Genomic DNA, 19,734 nt, shown 5'->3' on the forward strand with positions numbered 1-19,734 from the left:
CCTCATTCACCCTGTGCTCCAGCCTCTCTTCGCAGCTCTTCACTGGACTTGCTCTCATCTGCCAATGTCCGTCTTGTGCCAGGGAACCCAAAACTGGGCAGAGTATTCCACTGCTGTCTTGCAAATACCAAAAAGGGGAAAATGCCACTTCAGTCAACCTGTTTGCTACACTCCTGCAGCCTTACTTGTTACAAAACAAAAACAAATTCAACTTTTGTTGAAAGTAACTTTCTAAAACCACACATCAGCATGAATCACAACTACGCAAAGCGCTGCAGCACAAGGAGATGATAAAGGCTTGAGCTCACATAATTAATAACACACAAAACAGAACAAAAGCCCCTCCATGTTAAAGATCAGTCTATAAAACAGTAAGACACAATTTCCCAGGTGAACACCTCCAGATTGATGCCCTCTCTGCCAGCAGAGAACCGAGGCAATTCTTGAATTGAGTCCAATCTGAGAAGTGCCCGACAAGAGAATAATGAGTTGCCAGGAGCAGAAACATTCTGCACTCTAACCCAGACAAGCACAAAACTACTCGGCTGCTGAGAATCAAGACAATGGGGTAAGAGCTTAATTTCAATCTCACAGGCACTCAAAACAGTTTTAGTCCGCTAGCAGGCAACTGTCTTCATTTCACTTTGTGAGGACACTGCACAAGAATTTTAGTATTTTGTGACTTGCAGATATGCTGAATCATGCTGCAGAACACAGCATGCATCTAATGAAGCTTTTCCCACCCACCCAAATTCCTCTACCAAGAAGAGATCTTCTAGCATCATGAGGTTGGCATATGGAAGAGCTGAGATGTGAAGACACTGAGGTCACAGGACAGAAATCCTGACACAGGCATAGGCATAGAATTCCTCACTGAAGGGAAATGTTGCTGAAGAACACAAAGCTCCTTTAGAGGTGAAAATACACGAACAACTTAATGCTGTGCTGGATTACTGAGCAATTAAAGTGAGATATCAAACATACTCTTCCAATATACACAGTGATTTTTTTCTCCCCATCTTTTCTCACTTTTTACTGACTTAGAAAAGAAATGCACATCATTACATGCCCACTTTCAACTCAAAGAAGATTACATAGTAGCACGTACCTGTACAACTTGTTTCTGTGGTTGTGTTGGCTGTGTGGTTGAAATTTGTGTTTTGTCCCGAGTGCCCCTGGTACGTTCACTGCCCACTGAAGTCATCATATACAGTATATACAAAACAACGTATGTACAAAATAGAAAATCTGAAAAGGGAAAAAAAGAGCATGAGTTAAATAAAGCAGGGTACTGATTCAATACCCAGATAATACACAAAAGTAGTAGCTCAAACTCTTCCTGCCTTTACTACTAACTCTATACAGAGACTCCTGAGAAAGCAGCTTTAATACACTATTATTGGATTTATTGCAATCTTTACAGTAAGGGGGAGAAATGCCGTGGATAAAAAGCATTTTTGTCAGCTGATTGGGATCTGTCTAGATCTGTATTTCTACACGATACCTAAATCTCATAGCTTTTTCCAGTTAACATACAGGCTTTTCTACATGCTACTGTGCTGAAACCTCTGCTCCAGCTGTATCATTCCTGAAATTTCTGTAATACCTGCTGTCTTGTTTTGGTGCCTGGAGTTTAACCACTCCAATACCCACTCAGAACACTAATGCAAAAGTCACATTCACACACTAGGCAGTTCCTCTCTTCCCTATCATCAAGCTGCTTTCCTGCACATATAAGGAAGTTGTGTCCAACGCCCACTCTCCTCCTCACCTCTCCTTTATAAGAAAAATGATGATGCTTGCCTTTAAGTCCAGCCATTGTAGCCAATATCTGTTTGTTCTCTCTCATACTTACAGATATTATTTACCAAACATGTATTACTCTGCTTTAAACATACCTTTGTTGTATGGCAATAAAGAAACCCAAAAGAAAACCCCAACCCTCCACACACATCAGTACTATCCCATTTGTGGCACTTGGCTTTCATTCTCATTCATCCTCTAGCATTAAAATTCCTCTGAAACAAGAAACTTATTCCCCCTGTGTTTGTACAGCATCGAACACAAGGCTAATTGATGAGTATGGGTTATAGTAGCTATGATAACTGGAAACAGATTTCTCAACTGGTTAGAATGGTCACAGTCAACCACCTGGTTTCTGTCCCCATGACACTGGGAAGTAAAACTGCAAATTTAGGGAACTAATGACAACCTGCACATGGTGCACCTGGGCAGGAGATGTGCAAACAAGCAGCAAAGCACTTTTTCTGCAGCCCCACTGTACGAACATGGCTCAGCATGCAACTTGTCATGGCAGCAGCTTTGGTGCAAGCTGGCTAACACAGAGTTTGATGCACAGTAACACTCAGATGAAAACTGAGCAAATTGCTGTGATTGCACAGATGAGGATGTGTTCAATACCTAACTACTCATTAGCATTCACAAGTAACGGGTACTCAACAATTAAAGTTGCAATGAGATGCTTCAGTTTAAACATCAATTCACAATGCTCAGGACCTTCATCTAAAATCCAAAAGAAAATTAACTCTTGTTATTATCTAAGTCTTTTCTTCACTTTAGAAATAAAATTTTGTTGGCCAAAATTGAACGCTGACATAGAATTTCTTTATGTGCTAGTTACAGCTGTTGTGGTTTAACCCCCACCAGCAACTCAGATCCACAGAAGGAGGCACTCGTTTCCCCCTCCCCAGTGGGATGGGTGGGAACTGGAAGAGTAAAAGTGAGAAGACTTGTGGGTTGAGATAAGACCAGTTTAATAATTGAAATAAAGTAAAATAGAAGTAGTAACAACAGGCAAAGCAACTGATGCACTATACAATTGCTCACCACCTGCTGACCAATGTCCGTCCCCAGGCAGCAATCACTACCCAACCCCCAGCCAGCTCCCCCCAGTTTATACACTGAGCAGGACGTCCTGTGGCATGGAATATCCCTTTGGCCAGCTGGGGTCAGTGGTCCTGGCTGTGCCCCCTCCCGGTTTCTTGTGCACCCCTCAGAGTATGGGAAAGCTGGAAAGTCCTTGTTTAGTGTAAGCACTACTTAGCAATAACTGAAACACCGGTGTGTTACCAACATTATTCTCATACTAAATCCACCGTATCACTGTACCAGCTATTGGAAGAAAATTAACTTTATCTCAGCCAAAACCAAGACAAAACACTCAAACTCTGAGGAGAAAGTATATTTCCATGAACTCTTACATATTTAACAAGAAAAGGCCTGTCTTTACCAGGAACTGATGACAGCATGAGCTGAACTGGAACACTGTGTTTCTCCAGATTTATGAATATATTCACAAAAGCCAGTCTGCCTCCCAGGCTCTTAAGGTAGTCTAAATTTGTGGTCTTCTAGGCCCAAGAACCCACAGGCCTTCAGAGCACTGCACCTGACACCCTAAAAGCTAGATACAGTCAGAACAGAGGTTATTCAAGCTCATGAAAACATGTTCTACGGAAAGCAAAATTTTCAGAGCATCTCCACATGTACTTAACAGCAAGTTCAACATGTATCACTGACTATCTGGTCATGGCTGTCCACTGATATTTTAAACATATTATGGACAGCCTTCAGTTGAGTTTGCAGTAGCAATTACTTCTGCTCTTTGTGTAAAAAACTGCTTTAAGCACCTTGCTGACTGGACTGCCAACATCTAAAAACCTAAATTTAATCAGACTAATAATGACCTTTGTGTTGTTTGGGGGGGGGGGGGGGGGGGTTGGTGGTTGGGTTTTTTTGTTTTAAAGTATTGGTCAGCTCATCACAATTTTAACATAGCACAGTGAGCAATGAAAAAAAGCACTGAACAGAGAACATGATAGATAGCACTAACCTCACTGAAAGACAAGCCAATAGTTTCAAATATGATTGTCTGAGGTTAGCCCACTGTGATTTAAGATACATTGAGAAATTATAAGTCCATTGGGTGTCAATTTGTTCATCATTTCTGAATTAACATCATGTTTACAGATTCCGGTACCTAGGAATTCTGACATATATTTCAATGCTATTTTCTCTAATTTCACCAAAGCTACTCAAAATGTTGTGATCCATATTTTGGACATGACAGCAGTACGCGCATTAAAACAGAGTTTTCCCTTTGATTATAAAGCACATGCTGAACTATAGCCTATACTTATGATAGCCGGGCAACTTATGGTACCTGAAGAGCATTTTATCTTTTCTCCTTCCCCTAATACATATTTTACAGTGTCTCTGTGCCACAGCTGTTTAAGCCATGTTTGTTTTTCAGGATGAAAGGACACTTTAAGGAAAAAGGCAGGCACACGAAAGTTTTCAACACTCCTGAAGGATGAAACAGCACAGCAAGATCCACCTGCTGGTGGGAACAGAGCCAAACAACCTCAACAGTGTAACGAGATCTTTAAAGAAGATCCTCCTCTTGCTGACCATGCAGCCCATGAGCAGCACAATTTGGCAACACGTCTGAAGCAGAAAACCAGCAAAGCTAAGAGCCTCTTCCTGGCAGCAGTATGGACTTACACTTGCTTCAGACAAGTGTGGACGCACGCTCTCAGTTTGACATTCCCCACAGAGCAAAGGCAGACACATTATAATCCATTTCAGACAGACACAATCCAGTCGTCTTAAAAGCACAATTGCCAGATTGATATAAAAAGAGCTTTCAGGAAGAAGCTATTTTATTTCCCCTTGGTTGGCACCCACTATCTACAGGCAGGGTCCAGACACAGCAGCCAGCCCAGCCGCAGCACGCATAAGGAGCAGCTGAAGGGCCCTGCTCCACTGCTGATGGTGCATGCGCTGACCAGGGAAACACCACACCTCCCTGGCACCCACCTGTCTTCCCTGGGTAGAGGCTTCACACCCTACCCCATGTACTCTTCAGTGTACCAAAGCAGGAGGCAGAAGGCAGGCAGGTAGCCACTGCCTTCAAATTATCAGAGTGGCTACAATTTTGAGCAGTCAGTGGGATATTATTAACTAATAAGATGGGGCTGAACACTTCTTTACCCGCAAAACAGCTTCTTATTCTCTCCAATTCCTCGTATTAAAGTCTGTTTGGCAGGCTGTTGTCATAGCAAAGAGTAGAATATCACAAACTGATGAACTTTTAACTGCAGATCAAATGAGGAAAGATTTGAGACTGGAAGACAACTCTTAATTAAAATCTGTTTAACGAAGATCAAAAAAAAATATCTTCAGACAAGCAGATGTTTCAGTTTCCATGTCAGGGTCTGGCTCAGTGCTGAAGTCCCTCACCAGCAGTTAATACTCAACCTTGTAGACACACTGCAACTCCAGAAAGCAGCCAAAATAGCTGTGTTTTGAAGAAACAGATACACACTAAGTGAAACAGACCACCATACCACCAGCAAAAAAGGAGGAGAAAGCATTAAAGAGACCGGACTCTCCAGAACTGTTGTGTAAAGGTGGTCATACTGCCACTCATACAATTAAAAAAAGGCACAAGACTGCTATAAACCATTTTTACACTGATGTAATCTAGTACCTCCAAAGGAATATTGTCTGTATTTCTAGCTTAAAAATGAACAAAAAAAAAAAGAAAAGAAACTAAACAAATCACCTTGGTCAGTAGCTAAGAAAATTGTTCACTTCAAGGAAGTTTAGCTTCTCAGACACTGAAATTCAAATTTCAGCACTTCCTTATAGCAAATAAATGCCCTTATTTTCTATTTTTAAGTCTAGTTAAGAGTAAAATAATCCCTCATCTTGATGTTCTGCTTGTTTTAGTATTTCTGTCTGCACAGCAATATTAGTCCAGGGACCTACACTACAACAACATATACAGCATTGTATAATAAGCAGTCACCAGACTGGTGATGAAACTGCAACAATTATTCTAGTTTTCAAAAACAGTACCTAAATATTGGTATCTCCACACCTAGCTTTCCTAAACAGACCAAATCCCACCCGCTCCCGAAGCCTCCATGTGTTACGTCTTACTCCACACATTTAGCTGGATTTTTGCTCTGGATTTTAGAAGGAAAAGAGGAAGAGAAAGAATCAAAGAGTAAACGAATGCGTATCAACACAAAAAACAGGTTGTTAAAGCTATCATGCTACCTTCTTTTATCTTTTGTTCAACTTTTCTTCAGTAAGAAATCTAGTCCATTTAGACTCAAAGAAGTCAGAAAAGCTGGAGATGCACAGAATACAAATTGGCTTGACAGGGTGTCAAGCCTTGCAAGACACAGCAAATCTATTGCTGATCTTCGAGCGGCAGACCATGCACTGCAATACCATCTGACTTTCAGGAATCTTTCTGAAGTATTCACTTCCACCAGCTGAACAAAACATTTGCAGTTTTAATTCTTTCCCCGAGGCAGTCTCAAGAAAGTTATTTTCTTGACTCTCTGGACAAGGAGCTGTGATAGAGAACATCGTGAGAAATCTCTGTAGACACCTTAAAAACGTGCTTGCTTTTTTGTACTGGAATCACAAAGCTACTCAGTCAAGGATTTCTCACAATGACAAGGCAGGGAAAAGGCTGCAGGACACTGTCTTACAATGGCATGACTACTGTACATGTACAATGAGTCTAGATCTTACTGCCACAGCAGTAGCATGAGCATGAGGAAAAAGAGCAGAAGAAAACACTTATGTATTTCCCTCAAGTGCTGTTGTCTAAAGAATCTCACTACCTTTACTGCTGCTTGAAAGGGGAAAGGAGTTTGCAGGAGTCAGATGTTCCTCAGGAACAGTGCTGATTACTCAGAGTGTGTACTGCTCCAAACCAACAGTACTGAACCTGAACTTATGGATCCTGGGGGATTCCCGTCTCATCTTACAGTCTTCTGGAGTAAATAGGAAGAATATTGACGGCAAGGAATAGACCTGCATCACTGGTAGAACACCACAGGAGACATAAGTTCTACTGTCTGCATGCTCCCATGTTTTACCAAGAAAAGAGGATGGCTGGGAGTGGCCAGAGTACCAGCACAAACATATAAACTAACATACACACTTCCAGTTGTGTTAGCAAAATGTACCAAATAAAAAAATTAGCACTCTTCCCATCTTTCTTAAAACCCACTGAGTTATTTGAAATTATCATTCTGCCAATCTGTGTCATTACATCAATCTGTAATTAGCTAAGAACACAGCCCAGTGTAGAAATATCAGTAATCTCTCATTACCACAAAAAGTAAAGTTAATTTCAAGGACTGGTAATCCTAAACTAATGTTAGACAAAGGAATACAAAGAAATACACAAATAGGTCTTACAAATGAAAGAAAATACAGCATTGTTTTGGAAGAGAAAGAACTGCTCATCTTCAAAAGATCAGAGTTAGGCAATGGCTGGCCACATACCCAGAGCCCCTCTCAAGAGCATGTTGTGGAAGGGGGACTGAACAGTGCATGTTTTCCACTAGTAGAGTGGGTTTCCATCACAAAAGTTAAGCAATATCATTGTCGTGGTTTTAGCTGGGATAGAGTTAATTTTCTTCACTCTAGCTGGTATAGTGCTGTGCTTTGAACTTAGCATGGAAAAAAAAAACCTGTTGAGATAACACACAGATGTTTTGGCTGATGCTGGGTAGCGCTTGTACTAGTCAAGGACATGTCTAGCCTCCCATGCTCTGCTGGGTGCACAAGAAGCTGGGAGGGGAGGGGACACAGCTAAGAGAGCAGATTCAAACTGGCCAAAGGGATATTCCATATCATGTAACATCATGCCCAGTATGTTAACTAGCAGGAGCTGGCTGGGGGAGAGAGGCAGCAATCGCGGGTCAGGGACAGGCAGCGTCGGTCGGCGGGAGGTGAGCGGTTGCATCGTTCGTGTTTCTGTGGGTTTTTTTCCTGTTTTCCCTTTCCCTTCCTTTTCCCTTTTATTATATTAACATTATTGTCATTATTATCATAATCATTTATCATTATCATTTTATTGTAATCATTAAACTGTACTTATCTCAACCCACAAATTCTTTTGCTCGTCCGATTCTCTTCCCCATCCCACAGGGGTGGGGGGGGGTGAGCAAGCGGCTGCGTGGTGTTCAGTTGCCAGCTGAGGCTGAACCACGACATTGTTTTTAAAAAAAAACTTCTAATCTTACAATATCCATCTTTGCTCTTATCCCAGTGTCTCTGCTTAACAGACATGTTTTACATTTTAGTATATTCTCGTGGTTATCCTAGCTTTAATCAAAATCTGCCAGCTACACCTAATAAACATTGGTCAGACTTGCCCTCATCATTTTGAAAGGACTAAACCCCTGACAGTCCCCGACTCAGACCTTATTGTATACATCCTTGTCCTCTAGTGGTTTCCTCCTTTGCAAAAGATAGTGTCAGGTATTTGAAGAATGCAACTTGGTGCCTGATAGGATTAAAGAGACTTGAATAAGCTTGTAAATTCATTGATAACATAGACTCAGGACATCAGTGCCGAGATAAGGACTGGAGGAACTAGTTTAAATCAGCCTCTTGTGAGGTCCAAGGCCAAAGGACTGATTAACTAATTCAATGACTATACTATAGGCAAAGGAAACCCAAAATTCAACCATCGGACAGGTGACGAAGACCATCGAGACCACTGGAGGACCCCCGAAGACCACTAAAAAGACAACTATGCATGCAGATTGAACTTTTACATATGTTAATGAATCCTTGGGAACCTTATGACTATGTATGACTTTATAGCATATAATCTTTGGAAGTTTACCAAATCACTGGAGCACTCATGGTGGAGCAATCCCCAGTGCTGCCCAGTGCCGTAATAAAGGATGCCTGCTTGATAGTGACTTTGTTGCTATTGAGTTTTATTTTGGGAACTTTCTGGATACTCCGCTTCCTCTTACGGGGAGGTTTGGACTTTGAAGGATAGTATCCATGAATTTTTGTATCAATTTCTTTATTCAAACTTCAGAGGCAATGAGTGCCCTTATTCGCACAGGAATTTCTCAAGGAGGAATCTAAATTTCCCCAGATTCACTGCGTGGAAATATCCACTGGTATTAACAACCAAATGAAAACAGAGGAAAAAAAATTGCACTAAAATTAGAGAATCCTAACTGACTTCCACCTAAGGCTTTATCTGTCACACAACTAAGGCAATGTTCAGACTGCTGAAAACCTGGCTAGCAAAATCCACCCAGCTCTGCTGCTATCAAAAGACAACACTCCTGAGTGATTCTGGACAATCAAAAGGCAGTGAATGTTCTAGAAGATTCAGAGAACCTGATGTTTCAGACATCAGTATCTACAAAGACACTATTCTCATCTTTTGCTGCCTTTCTGCAAGAACAATGCCATTTTAGATAGCAACCAGCTGGACTCCCACATGCAAAAAATAAAGTCCTGTTCCCTGTCCTAAATATTATAAGCCCAATGTCTGCAAAGACATGCAAAACACACTTGTTACCAGCACTTATTGACCGTAATGATACTTCAAGTAACTGACATCCAGTTAGAAAATAACATGCAATTAGTCTAAGCACCAGTCTCAGAACTATCAGAACTACATGATCTTACCAGACTATAATGCAGACCAGACTACAGTCAGTCTGTAGTCTAGAGAAAAAAACATGAACTAGACAAAAACTAAAGGCTGCACTGGTCCACACAGAAATACAATATACAGAAAATAGGCATTCTCTTTGAGAAGCAGCAATCATGGGGATCCTGTGAGGAATATCTGAAGAAAAACTCTGGCCTGTCCTGACATTCTAAGACCTGAAGGAAAAAAAGAAATGTGTTCCTGTCACCTTTGATAGAGAGCAAGAAATGAGGTCCTTCCATCATAGGAAAGGCTTTTCTGATGTGAACCCTCTCTAAAAGCTGTCAAAGTAAAATAGATAATGTATTCCCATCAATGGCCACACCATATGCTGTCCCAAACTGACAACTGACTCAGTAGCTCGGCTTAAGAAGCATATGGAGACCACAGTGGCTCAGAGGTGGTTCCTGGTGTTTTCACAGCCATGCACACACTCCACTTCCTCTTGCTATGGGAGGAAAGAAGCACCTCCATTTCCAAGTCCTCTGCACTCACATTTTCTAGCCTAAGGAAAAAAAGAAAATACTAGCTAAGTCAGTATACAGTGTACATGGTATTTATTCTATCACACCCATTCTTCACCACTTCAGTGGTAAAGAACCATCAGTATTGCAAATCTCTTCATGCCTGCTGCTCTGGATTTGTCCCCTACCAGAAAAATTGAACAACCAATGAAGAAAAACAGAAAAAGTAAAGCCCTCAGTGTTTTCCCTCCTAAGGTTTCCTGAGCAGCATCCACTGAAAGGACACTACAGTGTCTACAACTTCCAACAGAGCAGCAGCTAGCAGAAGTAGAGCCTAGTCACCCCCTGCAACAAATACTCAGATTGAATTATGCACTGCATTGACTAGGAGGCTTGTGAAAAAACATTAACTAATACTTCACAAAAGAAGAGGTTTACTGCATCTGAGGAAAAAGTGAACTAGCAGGTTTTTCAGGGTTGAATATCATTACCTTCTTCAGGCAAAACTAACACAGCCTTCCTGAAGTCATGCACAAGTGGAGGACAGCTGAGCAGAGTTTGAGACCAAAAAAAACATGACTAGGGTTTCAGTTCCCATTTGGGACCTGGTTGTATATTCATTCAAACTTCAATCCACAGCACAGGTAGGACCCAAACAGTCTATTCCACTAAAATCAAGTTTCAGCTCACATGTAATACCACACAGCTATGACCTGTCACCAGAAACAGCATTCCTGCTCCCCTACTCCTTAACCACATAATATTGCTACTTCCCTTCAATCAGACTAACAATCCATCAGCTGCAGAGGAGTTGGTTCAGTGAGCTGACACAAGAGCAAACTAAACCCTCTGAAACAAAACAGTGAGTTTAATAAGCTTATCCAGTGGAAAACTATCTGACTATACAACTGCTGAATCTGACATGAGGAACAGGGATCAAGTTCACACGGAAAAGGGGAATGAACTTGCATTTCAGCAGCCATGCACCATTATAACATAGGTAAAACATGAGGTTTCACGTTCTATTTTGCTGGGATCCAGTATAGCAAGACTTGATTCTGGTCAGGCCCTCTGCATGCAACAACAACAAACAAAAAAAATCTTATAGGTATTAAAATAAAAAAAACCTCCCAAGAAGGGACTCTGCCAGCAAAGTGATCTTGAATGTATCACTATCTTACACCATATATATTCTTTTGATCATGAATGGGAAAATAGAGACTTGTTTCATCTTTACTGAAGAACACTCCTTAATGCCCAGCCTCTTGGATACATGTCAGCATTCAGTAACTTGCAGTGAAGAACACACTTAGAAAAAATTGGAGGTGCTCCTATCCAAACAAGAGGATGCTATAATCAACCAACATTAGGACAGCCTGACTAACACAGCTTATGGTAATCTTCAATACAGTCCTTCTCCCCAGCCACAGAAGTCAACTGTCTACATTCAGTTTCAAGCATTAAACTAGACTCAAACTACCCTAAAGCAATTTATCCACCAAAAGCAATCTTTAATGATTTTGTACACACAAACAAATATTGACGCTTTTGCTGGTCATCTTTGAATTTCACTTTCACAGGAATAATACGGTTAAACATCCACCCTTTTCCCATCAAAAGCCCTGCCTTGAGAAGGCTTGCTCCCTCCTAGCTAATTAAAACTCACAGCAGTCCCTCTGAGGGGGACAGGAGGAAATCCAGACTGGCTCGTCTGGGAAGACAAGGCTGGGTAACCTGGAAATTCTTCAGGTGACTCTCTCCACCCAAAAAAAAAAAAAAAAAAATCACAAGGCAAAGCTTCTGCAGACTGTAATAATTTGCACAGCTTTCCAGTCTATCCAAGATCAACTCAGGGGTCATCTAGAAACCCAGATGAGCTCAGGGCACAACAACACACACACTCATATATATAAGTGAGGAAACAGCTGCAGAATATGAACTCAACAAGTTACAGATGTTCGCTTCAAAGAATATATGGAAGGACATATAATCTCAGGTCACACTCTGGGTAAGCTATCAATACTACAAGGAAAAAAAATATTTAAGCAGCCAAAGTATCCCAGATAAGGCTGAAGTACACCACTAAAGCTGCACAAGGCATATGACTTTCCCATATTAACTGTGACCGACTTGTCTCAAAACCGCTATTCCTCACATCTCTAGCGACAACGTCAGCACGACACTTTCAAAACAATTTAAGCATGGGCTAAGTCAGTACATACAACACAAGCTACAAGCATACATCACGGACACTTCGGGCTTGTAGTCTGTCAATAGTACCAACCATAAGACAACAGTTAAAAAGAAAAACCAAATCTTCAGTGGGTCAGCCCCCTATAAATCATTACCATTACATTCAACAGCTAGCTGTACCCACAAGATGAGTAATTCATACCACACACAAAAAAAAGATTTAAAAAGCTGTTAAACAACAAACAAAAAAACTTTTTTAAAAAGTTATCAGGAAAGCTAATCCACATTTCCGGATTAAACCAGTACCAGAACAAAAAAAGAGATACTGAAATGTAACAGGAACCAGGAAAAAGACAAGTATTGGGAACTGTCAGCTTTGGCCATTAAACTGTAGAAAAGCACATTTCAGCTATTGGCTCTGATGCAATGCCCCATATCTAAACAGTCCCTAAAACTAATTACTGTTTACACAGAAAAACAAACCCAGTAAGAAGAATCAAGTTGAAATCCAGGTATTCCAAGTGACAGAAATAAATAGCTAGCACAAGCTGTGAGCCATGCAGCCAGACAATACCCAAAAAGGGGAACTCGCTTTGAGTGGGGTTCTTGTGAACAAGGTGGCACACAGGAAGCAGCACTCAACATCGGACTTCTCACTGCCAGATCACAAACATGCTCGGCGTTTGTGCTCTCCCTGCCCCCTCCAGCTCCTTCCTGCGTCACCAAACCGCGCTCTCCTGGAACAGCTTCCAAAGGAATTCTTTGAATAGAAACAGATACAAGGAACAGGACTAAAAATAGCCGAGCAAGAGTGGAGACTTTTCTTACATTCTCACACTGGCGGAAACACACTCAACTGCATCAAAAGTAAAGGGGCATCTAGTTAATTCCGACTAGAATTGACAACAAGGAACAAAGCAGAAAGCGCCACCATAAAAGAAAGTATTGGAAGGGAGGATTAATTCAGACTTGCAACGCTCATCAGATCACATTACAACTCTCAACAAAAAGCAATGGTTACATTACAAGCCACATGATATAAAAGCAAATGCACTAAGTAATCTGTAAAGCCATACCTATAAAGTGTGGTAAAAACCTTGTGATATCAGATTTTTTATTCTAGCTTCAGTGTTTTGGTAGCAACACCAAAAAGCTCAACTATCATTCCTGCACCTGTACAGAGCCCCCAACTCCTTGAACTAGATACTGAGGGAAGACCACCAGTACAGATCACTGCTTGTGATCCGCTCACATATTTAAAAAAGACATAGAAAACCAGCAGTCTTACTGAAGAAAACACCTCTTAAATGAAGCAAGATGTTCTAGAATATCTTTCTATAATTACCCCCAGATGAAGACATTTCTCAAGGCTCATCTTAGGCAAGAGGAGAATCCACCAAAATAAAAAGCTATATTTTTTTCACAGTGACATATATGACTCTGAATATAAAGTTCCAGAAGAAGGAAAAGAAACAATAGTTTCTAAGGCAGTATTAAAGATTTCCTTCCTTCATAATCTTACGCTTTTACTGTGCATAAAATCTTGTTAAGACTCTCAGCCATTTGGGTCAGTTTAGCTTTCCAAAGTGAAACAGTGTAAGAAGCTGAGTCCTTTTTCAAACTTATTGTCAGGAGCTCACAGACAAGCAGCCGCAGAAACTGCACCAAGAACTGAAAGCCATAAGAGATCACTTTTATGCCTCTGCCAACTCTGGATTGCTCCTTCTATGGTCATGACTGTTGTTAGCATTTTGTCTAGCTTTAAACAAGGTGGGGTTTATTAGTTTCCTTTGATACTAATCCCCATCTTGACCTCCTTCTGTCAGAAAGCTTGGTTCTACCCCAAGCTTTCCCACTTGAACGTGAGCATTATTTTCCTCATGATAACAACTTCTCAACTTGTGTCACGTATAAATTCACTTACTCTTGTTCCATCATTCCAGAAGTTTACAGGAAGTCAGCACCAAAATGATACCAAACTACCCAAAGAGATGAAGGATTAACAATCTTTACAACTTCAGATATACAACACGCTAGAAAAGAGGGGGTAAATCAAGAATTCACAGAGAATTCAAACCTAAAAGCAGGAATAAAGTAATCCAGGCTGTTGTTGTGTGTTTAACGTTAAAAAAGCAAAATTAAATTCACCTCCCACTTCTTAGTTAGTTTCTTAACCTTTTTGAAGAAGATACCAAAGAGACAAGCTGCTCACATATGATGTGAAATTGCCCAAAGTTTTACTGCACTTAATTCAGTATTTACTTTCTTTCCAACGTACGTCGGGGGAACCAGACACAGGCTTCTTCTGAGACTCACAGTCGCTGTTCCAGCTCCCCATCTTTACCTTTTTCTGCAAGTCTGGACTAACATAAGTGGCTTTTTGGCTGCCATGCATTTTTTATCTCCAGTAGGAGGTTCTCACTCTCCTCCACAACTTCTTTCCAAGCCAGGCTAGCTTATATCAAAATTGATGAAAAGTGCGAAGAATCTTTTTTTTTAAAAGTTCACGAAATCTGAATAAGCATATTAATGAGTTTTTCTTCAAAACCCCCTTCCTGTTGATGAACTGTTAAGAAATTCCTCTTCATGGAAATTTATTCACATATTTTCTTAAAGTTTATGTTCCCTTTTAAACATATTTTTGTATTCTGCTGGGTTATTCATTACTATGCTGTACTCACCCAACAGCCCCTGATGCCACAGAGGCATGGCCAGGTTTATATACCATGCAAGTCAATATTAAAATGCCTAAGTGGAAAACCTGTTTTCTAAAACATCCCAAGAAGACATTAGTCACCTGTCTATTTCACCATCAGTCTGAAAGACCAAGCACTCCACTGCCGAAGTTACTCACATTTGAAAGAAAAGGGACTTGCACTCTTCACATCTTAAGTGTCTGAAACAGTTACCTTATTTATATTAACTGCATCACCTCACCCTCCATATGCATGTGATTCTGAGATTACACCTGGAATACACATTTTGCCAACGGTGGCGTTCAACTCTAGCAACAGCATTGAAAGTTTACTGGTATTAGCTTTAGAGATCATACCATACTACAAAAACTTCACTGAACAAACAGCTTGGCAAGGACAATCTTTAAAACCATTTCAGCAGATAGGCTGCAAACATCAATTTTCTCCAAGCAAACCAAAACACTGTATCCACACACAAGTCAAGCAAAGGATGAACACAAAGTATAACCAATATGAAATATTACAAGTTCTAGAAATTGCATTACAAACTTAAGTACACCTTTTTAATCACAATAATACTTTTCAGTCATTTACAGAATGTTATGTAAAAATTCTAGCACAACAGGGGACTGTTAAGCACACTTGCTGTAAAAGCCAAGATGACACTGTAAATAAACTGAGAACTGAGGCAAGTTTAAAATGCAGAACAGTGTGACATTTTATATGTTCTCAATTTAACACACAAAGACTGTTTTTCCAAGTTCAATGAGTACTCTGCCCAAAACACAGCCTTTAGAAAATTAGTGAGAACAACCTAATTCACTAGAACAAGGTGAAAATAAAAATCATAAAAGATAAAATGCAACTTGTCATCCCACACACTTCCTCCAATAAGAGCTAAGTGTCCAAGATACACAGTTAAGAAAGCAGCACTCCCCAAAGCTGTAATCAGCAGAAGGTAAACTGCTAAAAGGCTGCTGTCTCACCTTCAGGAGTTTTTAGTGGTTTCTTGAAAGCATACACGCCTCATATAAATAGATATTGCCCTTTTGTCCCCCCATTTTCCCACATCTAAAAGCTGAAAAATTTTTCTTACTAACCCTCATGCTGTGCTCTGAAAACTCTAAGGCAGAAGGCATTAGTTTGACCTTATTTTTGATATCCCAAAAGAAACTTGCCACAAAATCTTAGTGTTTGAGATTTATTTTCAAGTAAGTTACTGTGAGATCACTATTACATCAGAAGAATTTCTTTGCAGGATCAAATGCAAGAGACTGATAGAATGGGATATAAAACAGCTCTCAATACACTGCATTTAAACATCACTAAGTATACATGCAACTGGTGAGGACAGCAGCTCTAAGACATAGAATTTTTGCTTCCACTTATTCATGAAAGTCCACTTGAAGAGTTACAAATATATCTAAGTACAACATTTTGTGCCTTTTCCAGAATTTTTTTTGCCAGAGAAAGAAGAAAGGGAAGGAAAAAGCGTAAAGCATATTTAAATAGATTATCTTATTCCCAAAGCCAGAGACATAACTTCCCTTAAAACCATTTTAAGTTCCCAAATGTTAAATACACAATGAATAAAACACAGAAATTCCTAGAACACAAAGCACCAAGAGTAAAGGCTTCCCTATCAGACATGATCAGTTAGACTTTAATGTATATTCTAATACACAAGCACATGTGAGAACAAAAAACTTCGCTTAACTGAATTATCAGAACTCCTACCAAATCAAAAAAAGGAATACAACAAAGAGCCCAAGGAACACAGTGACATTAAGTGAGAAGAAAAACTTTGATTAAAATTGGAAGTAAAAAAATAATAATAATCAACCTTATACACTAATGTAGATCACAAAAGGCTGTTACTTCAGAGGCAACTAAAGATACATAACTGTTGATCTGGAACTCACTTGTCTGTAGAGGCTTTAACATGACTGAAAAGCAAGTTGTTGTTTAAAGGTTAGAAGTGCACTGTCAATCTAAAACTCCTATACTGCAAATAAGTACTTCTTTGGCTGAACTCTTCCAGAGCTTTTGTTAGATATCCAATTGCTGTGAAGAATCGATCACACACACACTCCCACACTCCCGCGCACACTCACACCCACACACCCCCTCACGCTCACACCCACACACCCCCTCACGCTCACACCCACACACCCCCTCACGCTCACACCCCCACACAGCCCCACACACCCCCACACACCCCCACACACCCCCACACACCCCCACACACCCCCACACCCCCACCCGCACACACCCCCACACCCCCACCCCCCCCCACACCCACCCACCCCCCCCCACACCCACCCACCCCCCCCCACACCCACCCTCACACACACACACCCACCCTCACACACACACACCCACCCCCACACCCACACACCCACACCCCCACACCCACACACCCACACCCCCACACCCACCCCCACACCCCCACCCCCACACCCCCACCCCCACACCCCCACCCACACCCCCCCACCCACACCCCCACCCCCCCACCCCCCCACCCCCCCACCCCCCCACCCCCCCACCCCCACACACCCCCCCACCCCCACACACCCCCCCACCCCCACACACCCCCCCACCCCCACACACCCCCCCACCCCCACACACCCCCCCACCCCCACACACACCCCCACCCCCTCACACACCCCCACCCCCTCACACACCCCCACCCCCTCACACACCCCCACCCCCTCACACACCCCCACCCCCTCACACACCCCCACCCCCACACACACACTCACACACACACACACTCACACACACACACACTCACACACACACACACTCACACACACACACTCACACACACACACTCACACACACACACTCACACACACACACACACTCACACACACACACTCACACACACACACTCACACACACACACTCACACACACACACTCACACACACACACTCACACACACACACTCACACACACACACTCACACACACACACTCACTCACACACACTCACTCACACACACTCACTCACACACACTCACTCACACACACTCACTCACACACACTCACTCACACACACTCACTCACACACTCACTCACACACTCACTCACACACTCACTCACACACTCACTCACACACTCACTCACACACACACTCACACACACACACTCACACACACACACTCACACACACACACTCACACACACACACTCACACACACACACTCACACACACACACTCACACACACACACTCACACACACACACTCACACACACACACTCACACACACACACTCACACACACACACACACTCACACACACACTCACACACACACTCACACACACACTCACACACACACACTCACACACACACACTCTCACACACACACTCTCACACACACACTCTCACACACACACTCACACACACACTCACACACACACTCACACACACACTCACACACACACTCACACACACACTCACACACACACTCACACACACACTCACACACACACTCACACACACACTCACACACACACTCACACACACACTCACACACACACTCACACACACACTCACACACACACTCACACTCACACACACACTCACACACACACTCACACACTCACACACACACACACACACAATCATTAAGGTTGGAAAAGACCCTTAATATCATCAAGTCCAACCGCTAACCTATCACTGCCAAGTCCGCCACTAAACCATACCCTCAAGCACCACATCTACCCTTCTTTTAAATGCCTCCAGGGATGGAGACTCAACTACCTCCCTGGGCAGCCTGTTCCAATGCCTGACAACCCTTTCGGTGAAGAAGTTTTTCCTAATATCCAACATGAAAAACATGTAACGATGTTTTGGTTAACCTTTAGGTTCCTGGAGCTGTGATGTTTTGGGTTTAACTAAAACTGGAAAATATTCAAAACGTGTTCTTTAAGACGAGCTTTTGGGGAGCTTTTTTTCTCTTTAATTGGTCTGGAGCTTAAAAAAATCTTAATTTGATACAGTTTTTGTAAAAGCAAATTGAGGGCGTCACTCCACTTTTTTCTTTAATTAGAAATTCAGGTCATTTTAAAGATACACACATCTTCTGAAATAGAGGAGTGGAGACTGAATACCATAGGTGGGTATTTCAACAAGCTTTGATGCATCCCAGAAGGTGAAATCCTTGGAAAGCCAATTCACAACAAGCCCTGGAAGAGCTAAGCATGCCACTTCTTCCAAGATTTCAAGAAAGCAGAGCTCCACACCTCTCTAGCTATAAAGATCATACTATTATAATATATAATAGAGTCATAATAACACAAATGTACATTTGGATAAACCTAGTTTAAAGCTTTATTTTTAGTCTCCTATGTGCTGTCTTCAGCTGAATGCTTTTAGGCTTTAGCTATAATAAAATCAGTAGAGTTCAGATATACATTTTAGCAAAATTTAGCACAGTGTTTGAGCTATGCTTATGTGACATCCTCTTACCAGGTAGAGAAACTGAGAAGTCTGAAGTTGATTTTTCAGGAAATGTGAGAGGTGGTAACAGTCTCATTTTATACTTAGTCCTTTTGTTGGATATCTCTAAACAGAGCTAACTTTCCCCACCATTACACTGCCAGAAGAGAGAGCTTATCCCCTTTCCCTTCAACATTTCTCCCTTAAAAGAGAACATAAAGATTATCTTAAAAAAAAACTTTCACAGTATTTCACAGCATGTCTGTTTATATATAAACTCCTCGGGAAAAATGCAATTCGTCAATACACATGCCCATAAACACAAAACAAAAATGTGTGATAGGAATACCAGGAGAAGTAAGATGCAAAACTCACAGCTTTCCAGATTGCCTTTACATTAACAATACAGCACCAGTT

General features: G+C 41.5%; 1 protein-coding gene across 7 annotated transcripts in view; it reads right to left on the reverse strand.

Annotated features, from left to right (window-relative positions):
- UBAP2 (ubiquitin associated protein 2) overlaps window positions 1-19,734 on the reverse strand; it is a 158,216-nt gene that overhangs the window by 130,205 nt on the left and 8,277 nt on the right. For all 7 annotated transcript variants that reach the window (XM_064437758.1, XM_064437755.1, XM_064437757.1 and 4 more), the window contains one exon: window positions 1,109-1,248. In XM_064437758.1, coding sequence (XP_064293828.1) covers window positions 1,109-1,207 — 99 coding nt within the window. In that variant the 5' untranslated portion in view covers window positions 1,208-1,248. Of the gene's footprint in view, window positions 1-1,108; window positions 1,249-19,734 lie in introns of those variants that run through there.

The sequence above is a fragment of the Phalacrocorax carbo genome, chromosome Z (assembly GCF_963921805.1).
Source record: "Phalacrocorax carbo chromosome Z, bPhaCar2.1, whole genome shotgun sequence".
Classification (NCBI taxonomy): domain Eukaryota; kingdom Metazoa; phylum Chordata; class Aves; order Suliformes; family Phalacrocoracidae; genus Phalacrocorax; species Phalacrocorax carbo.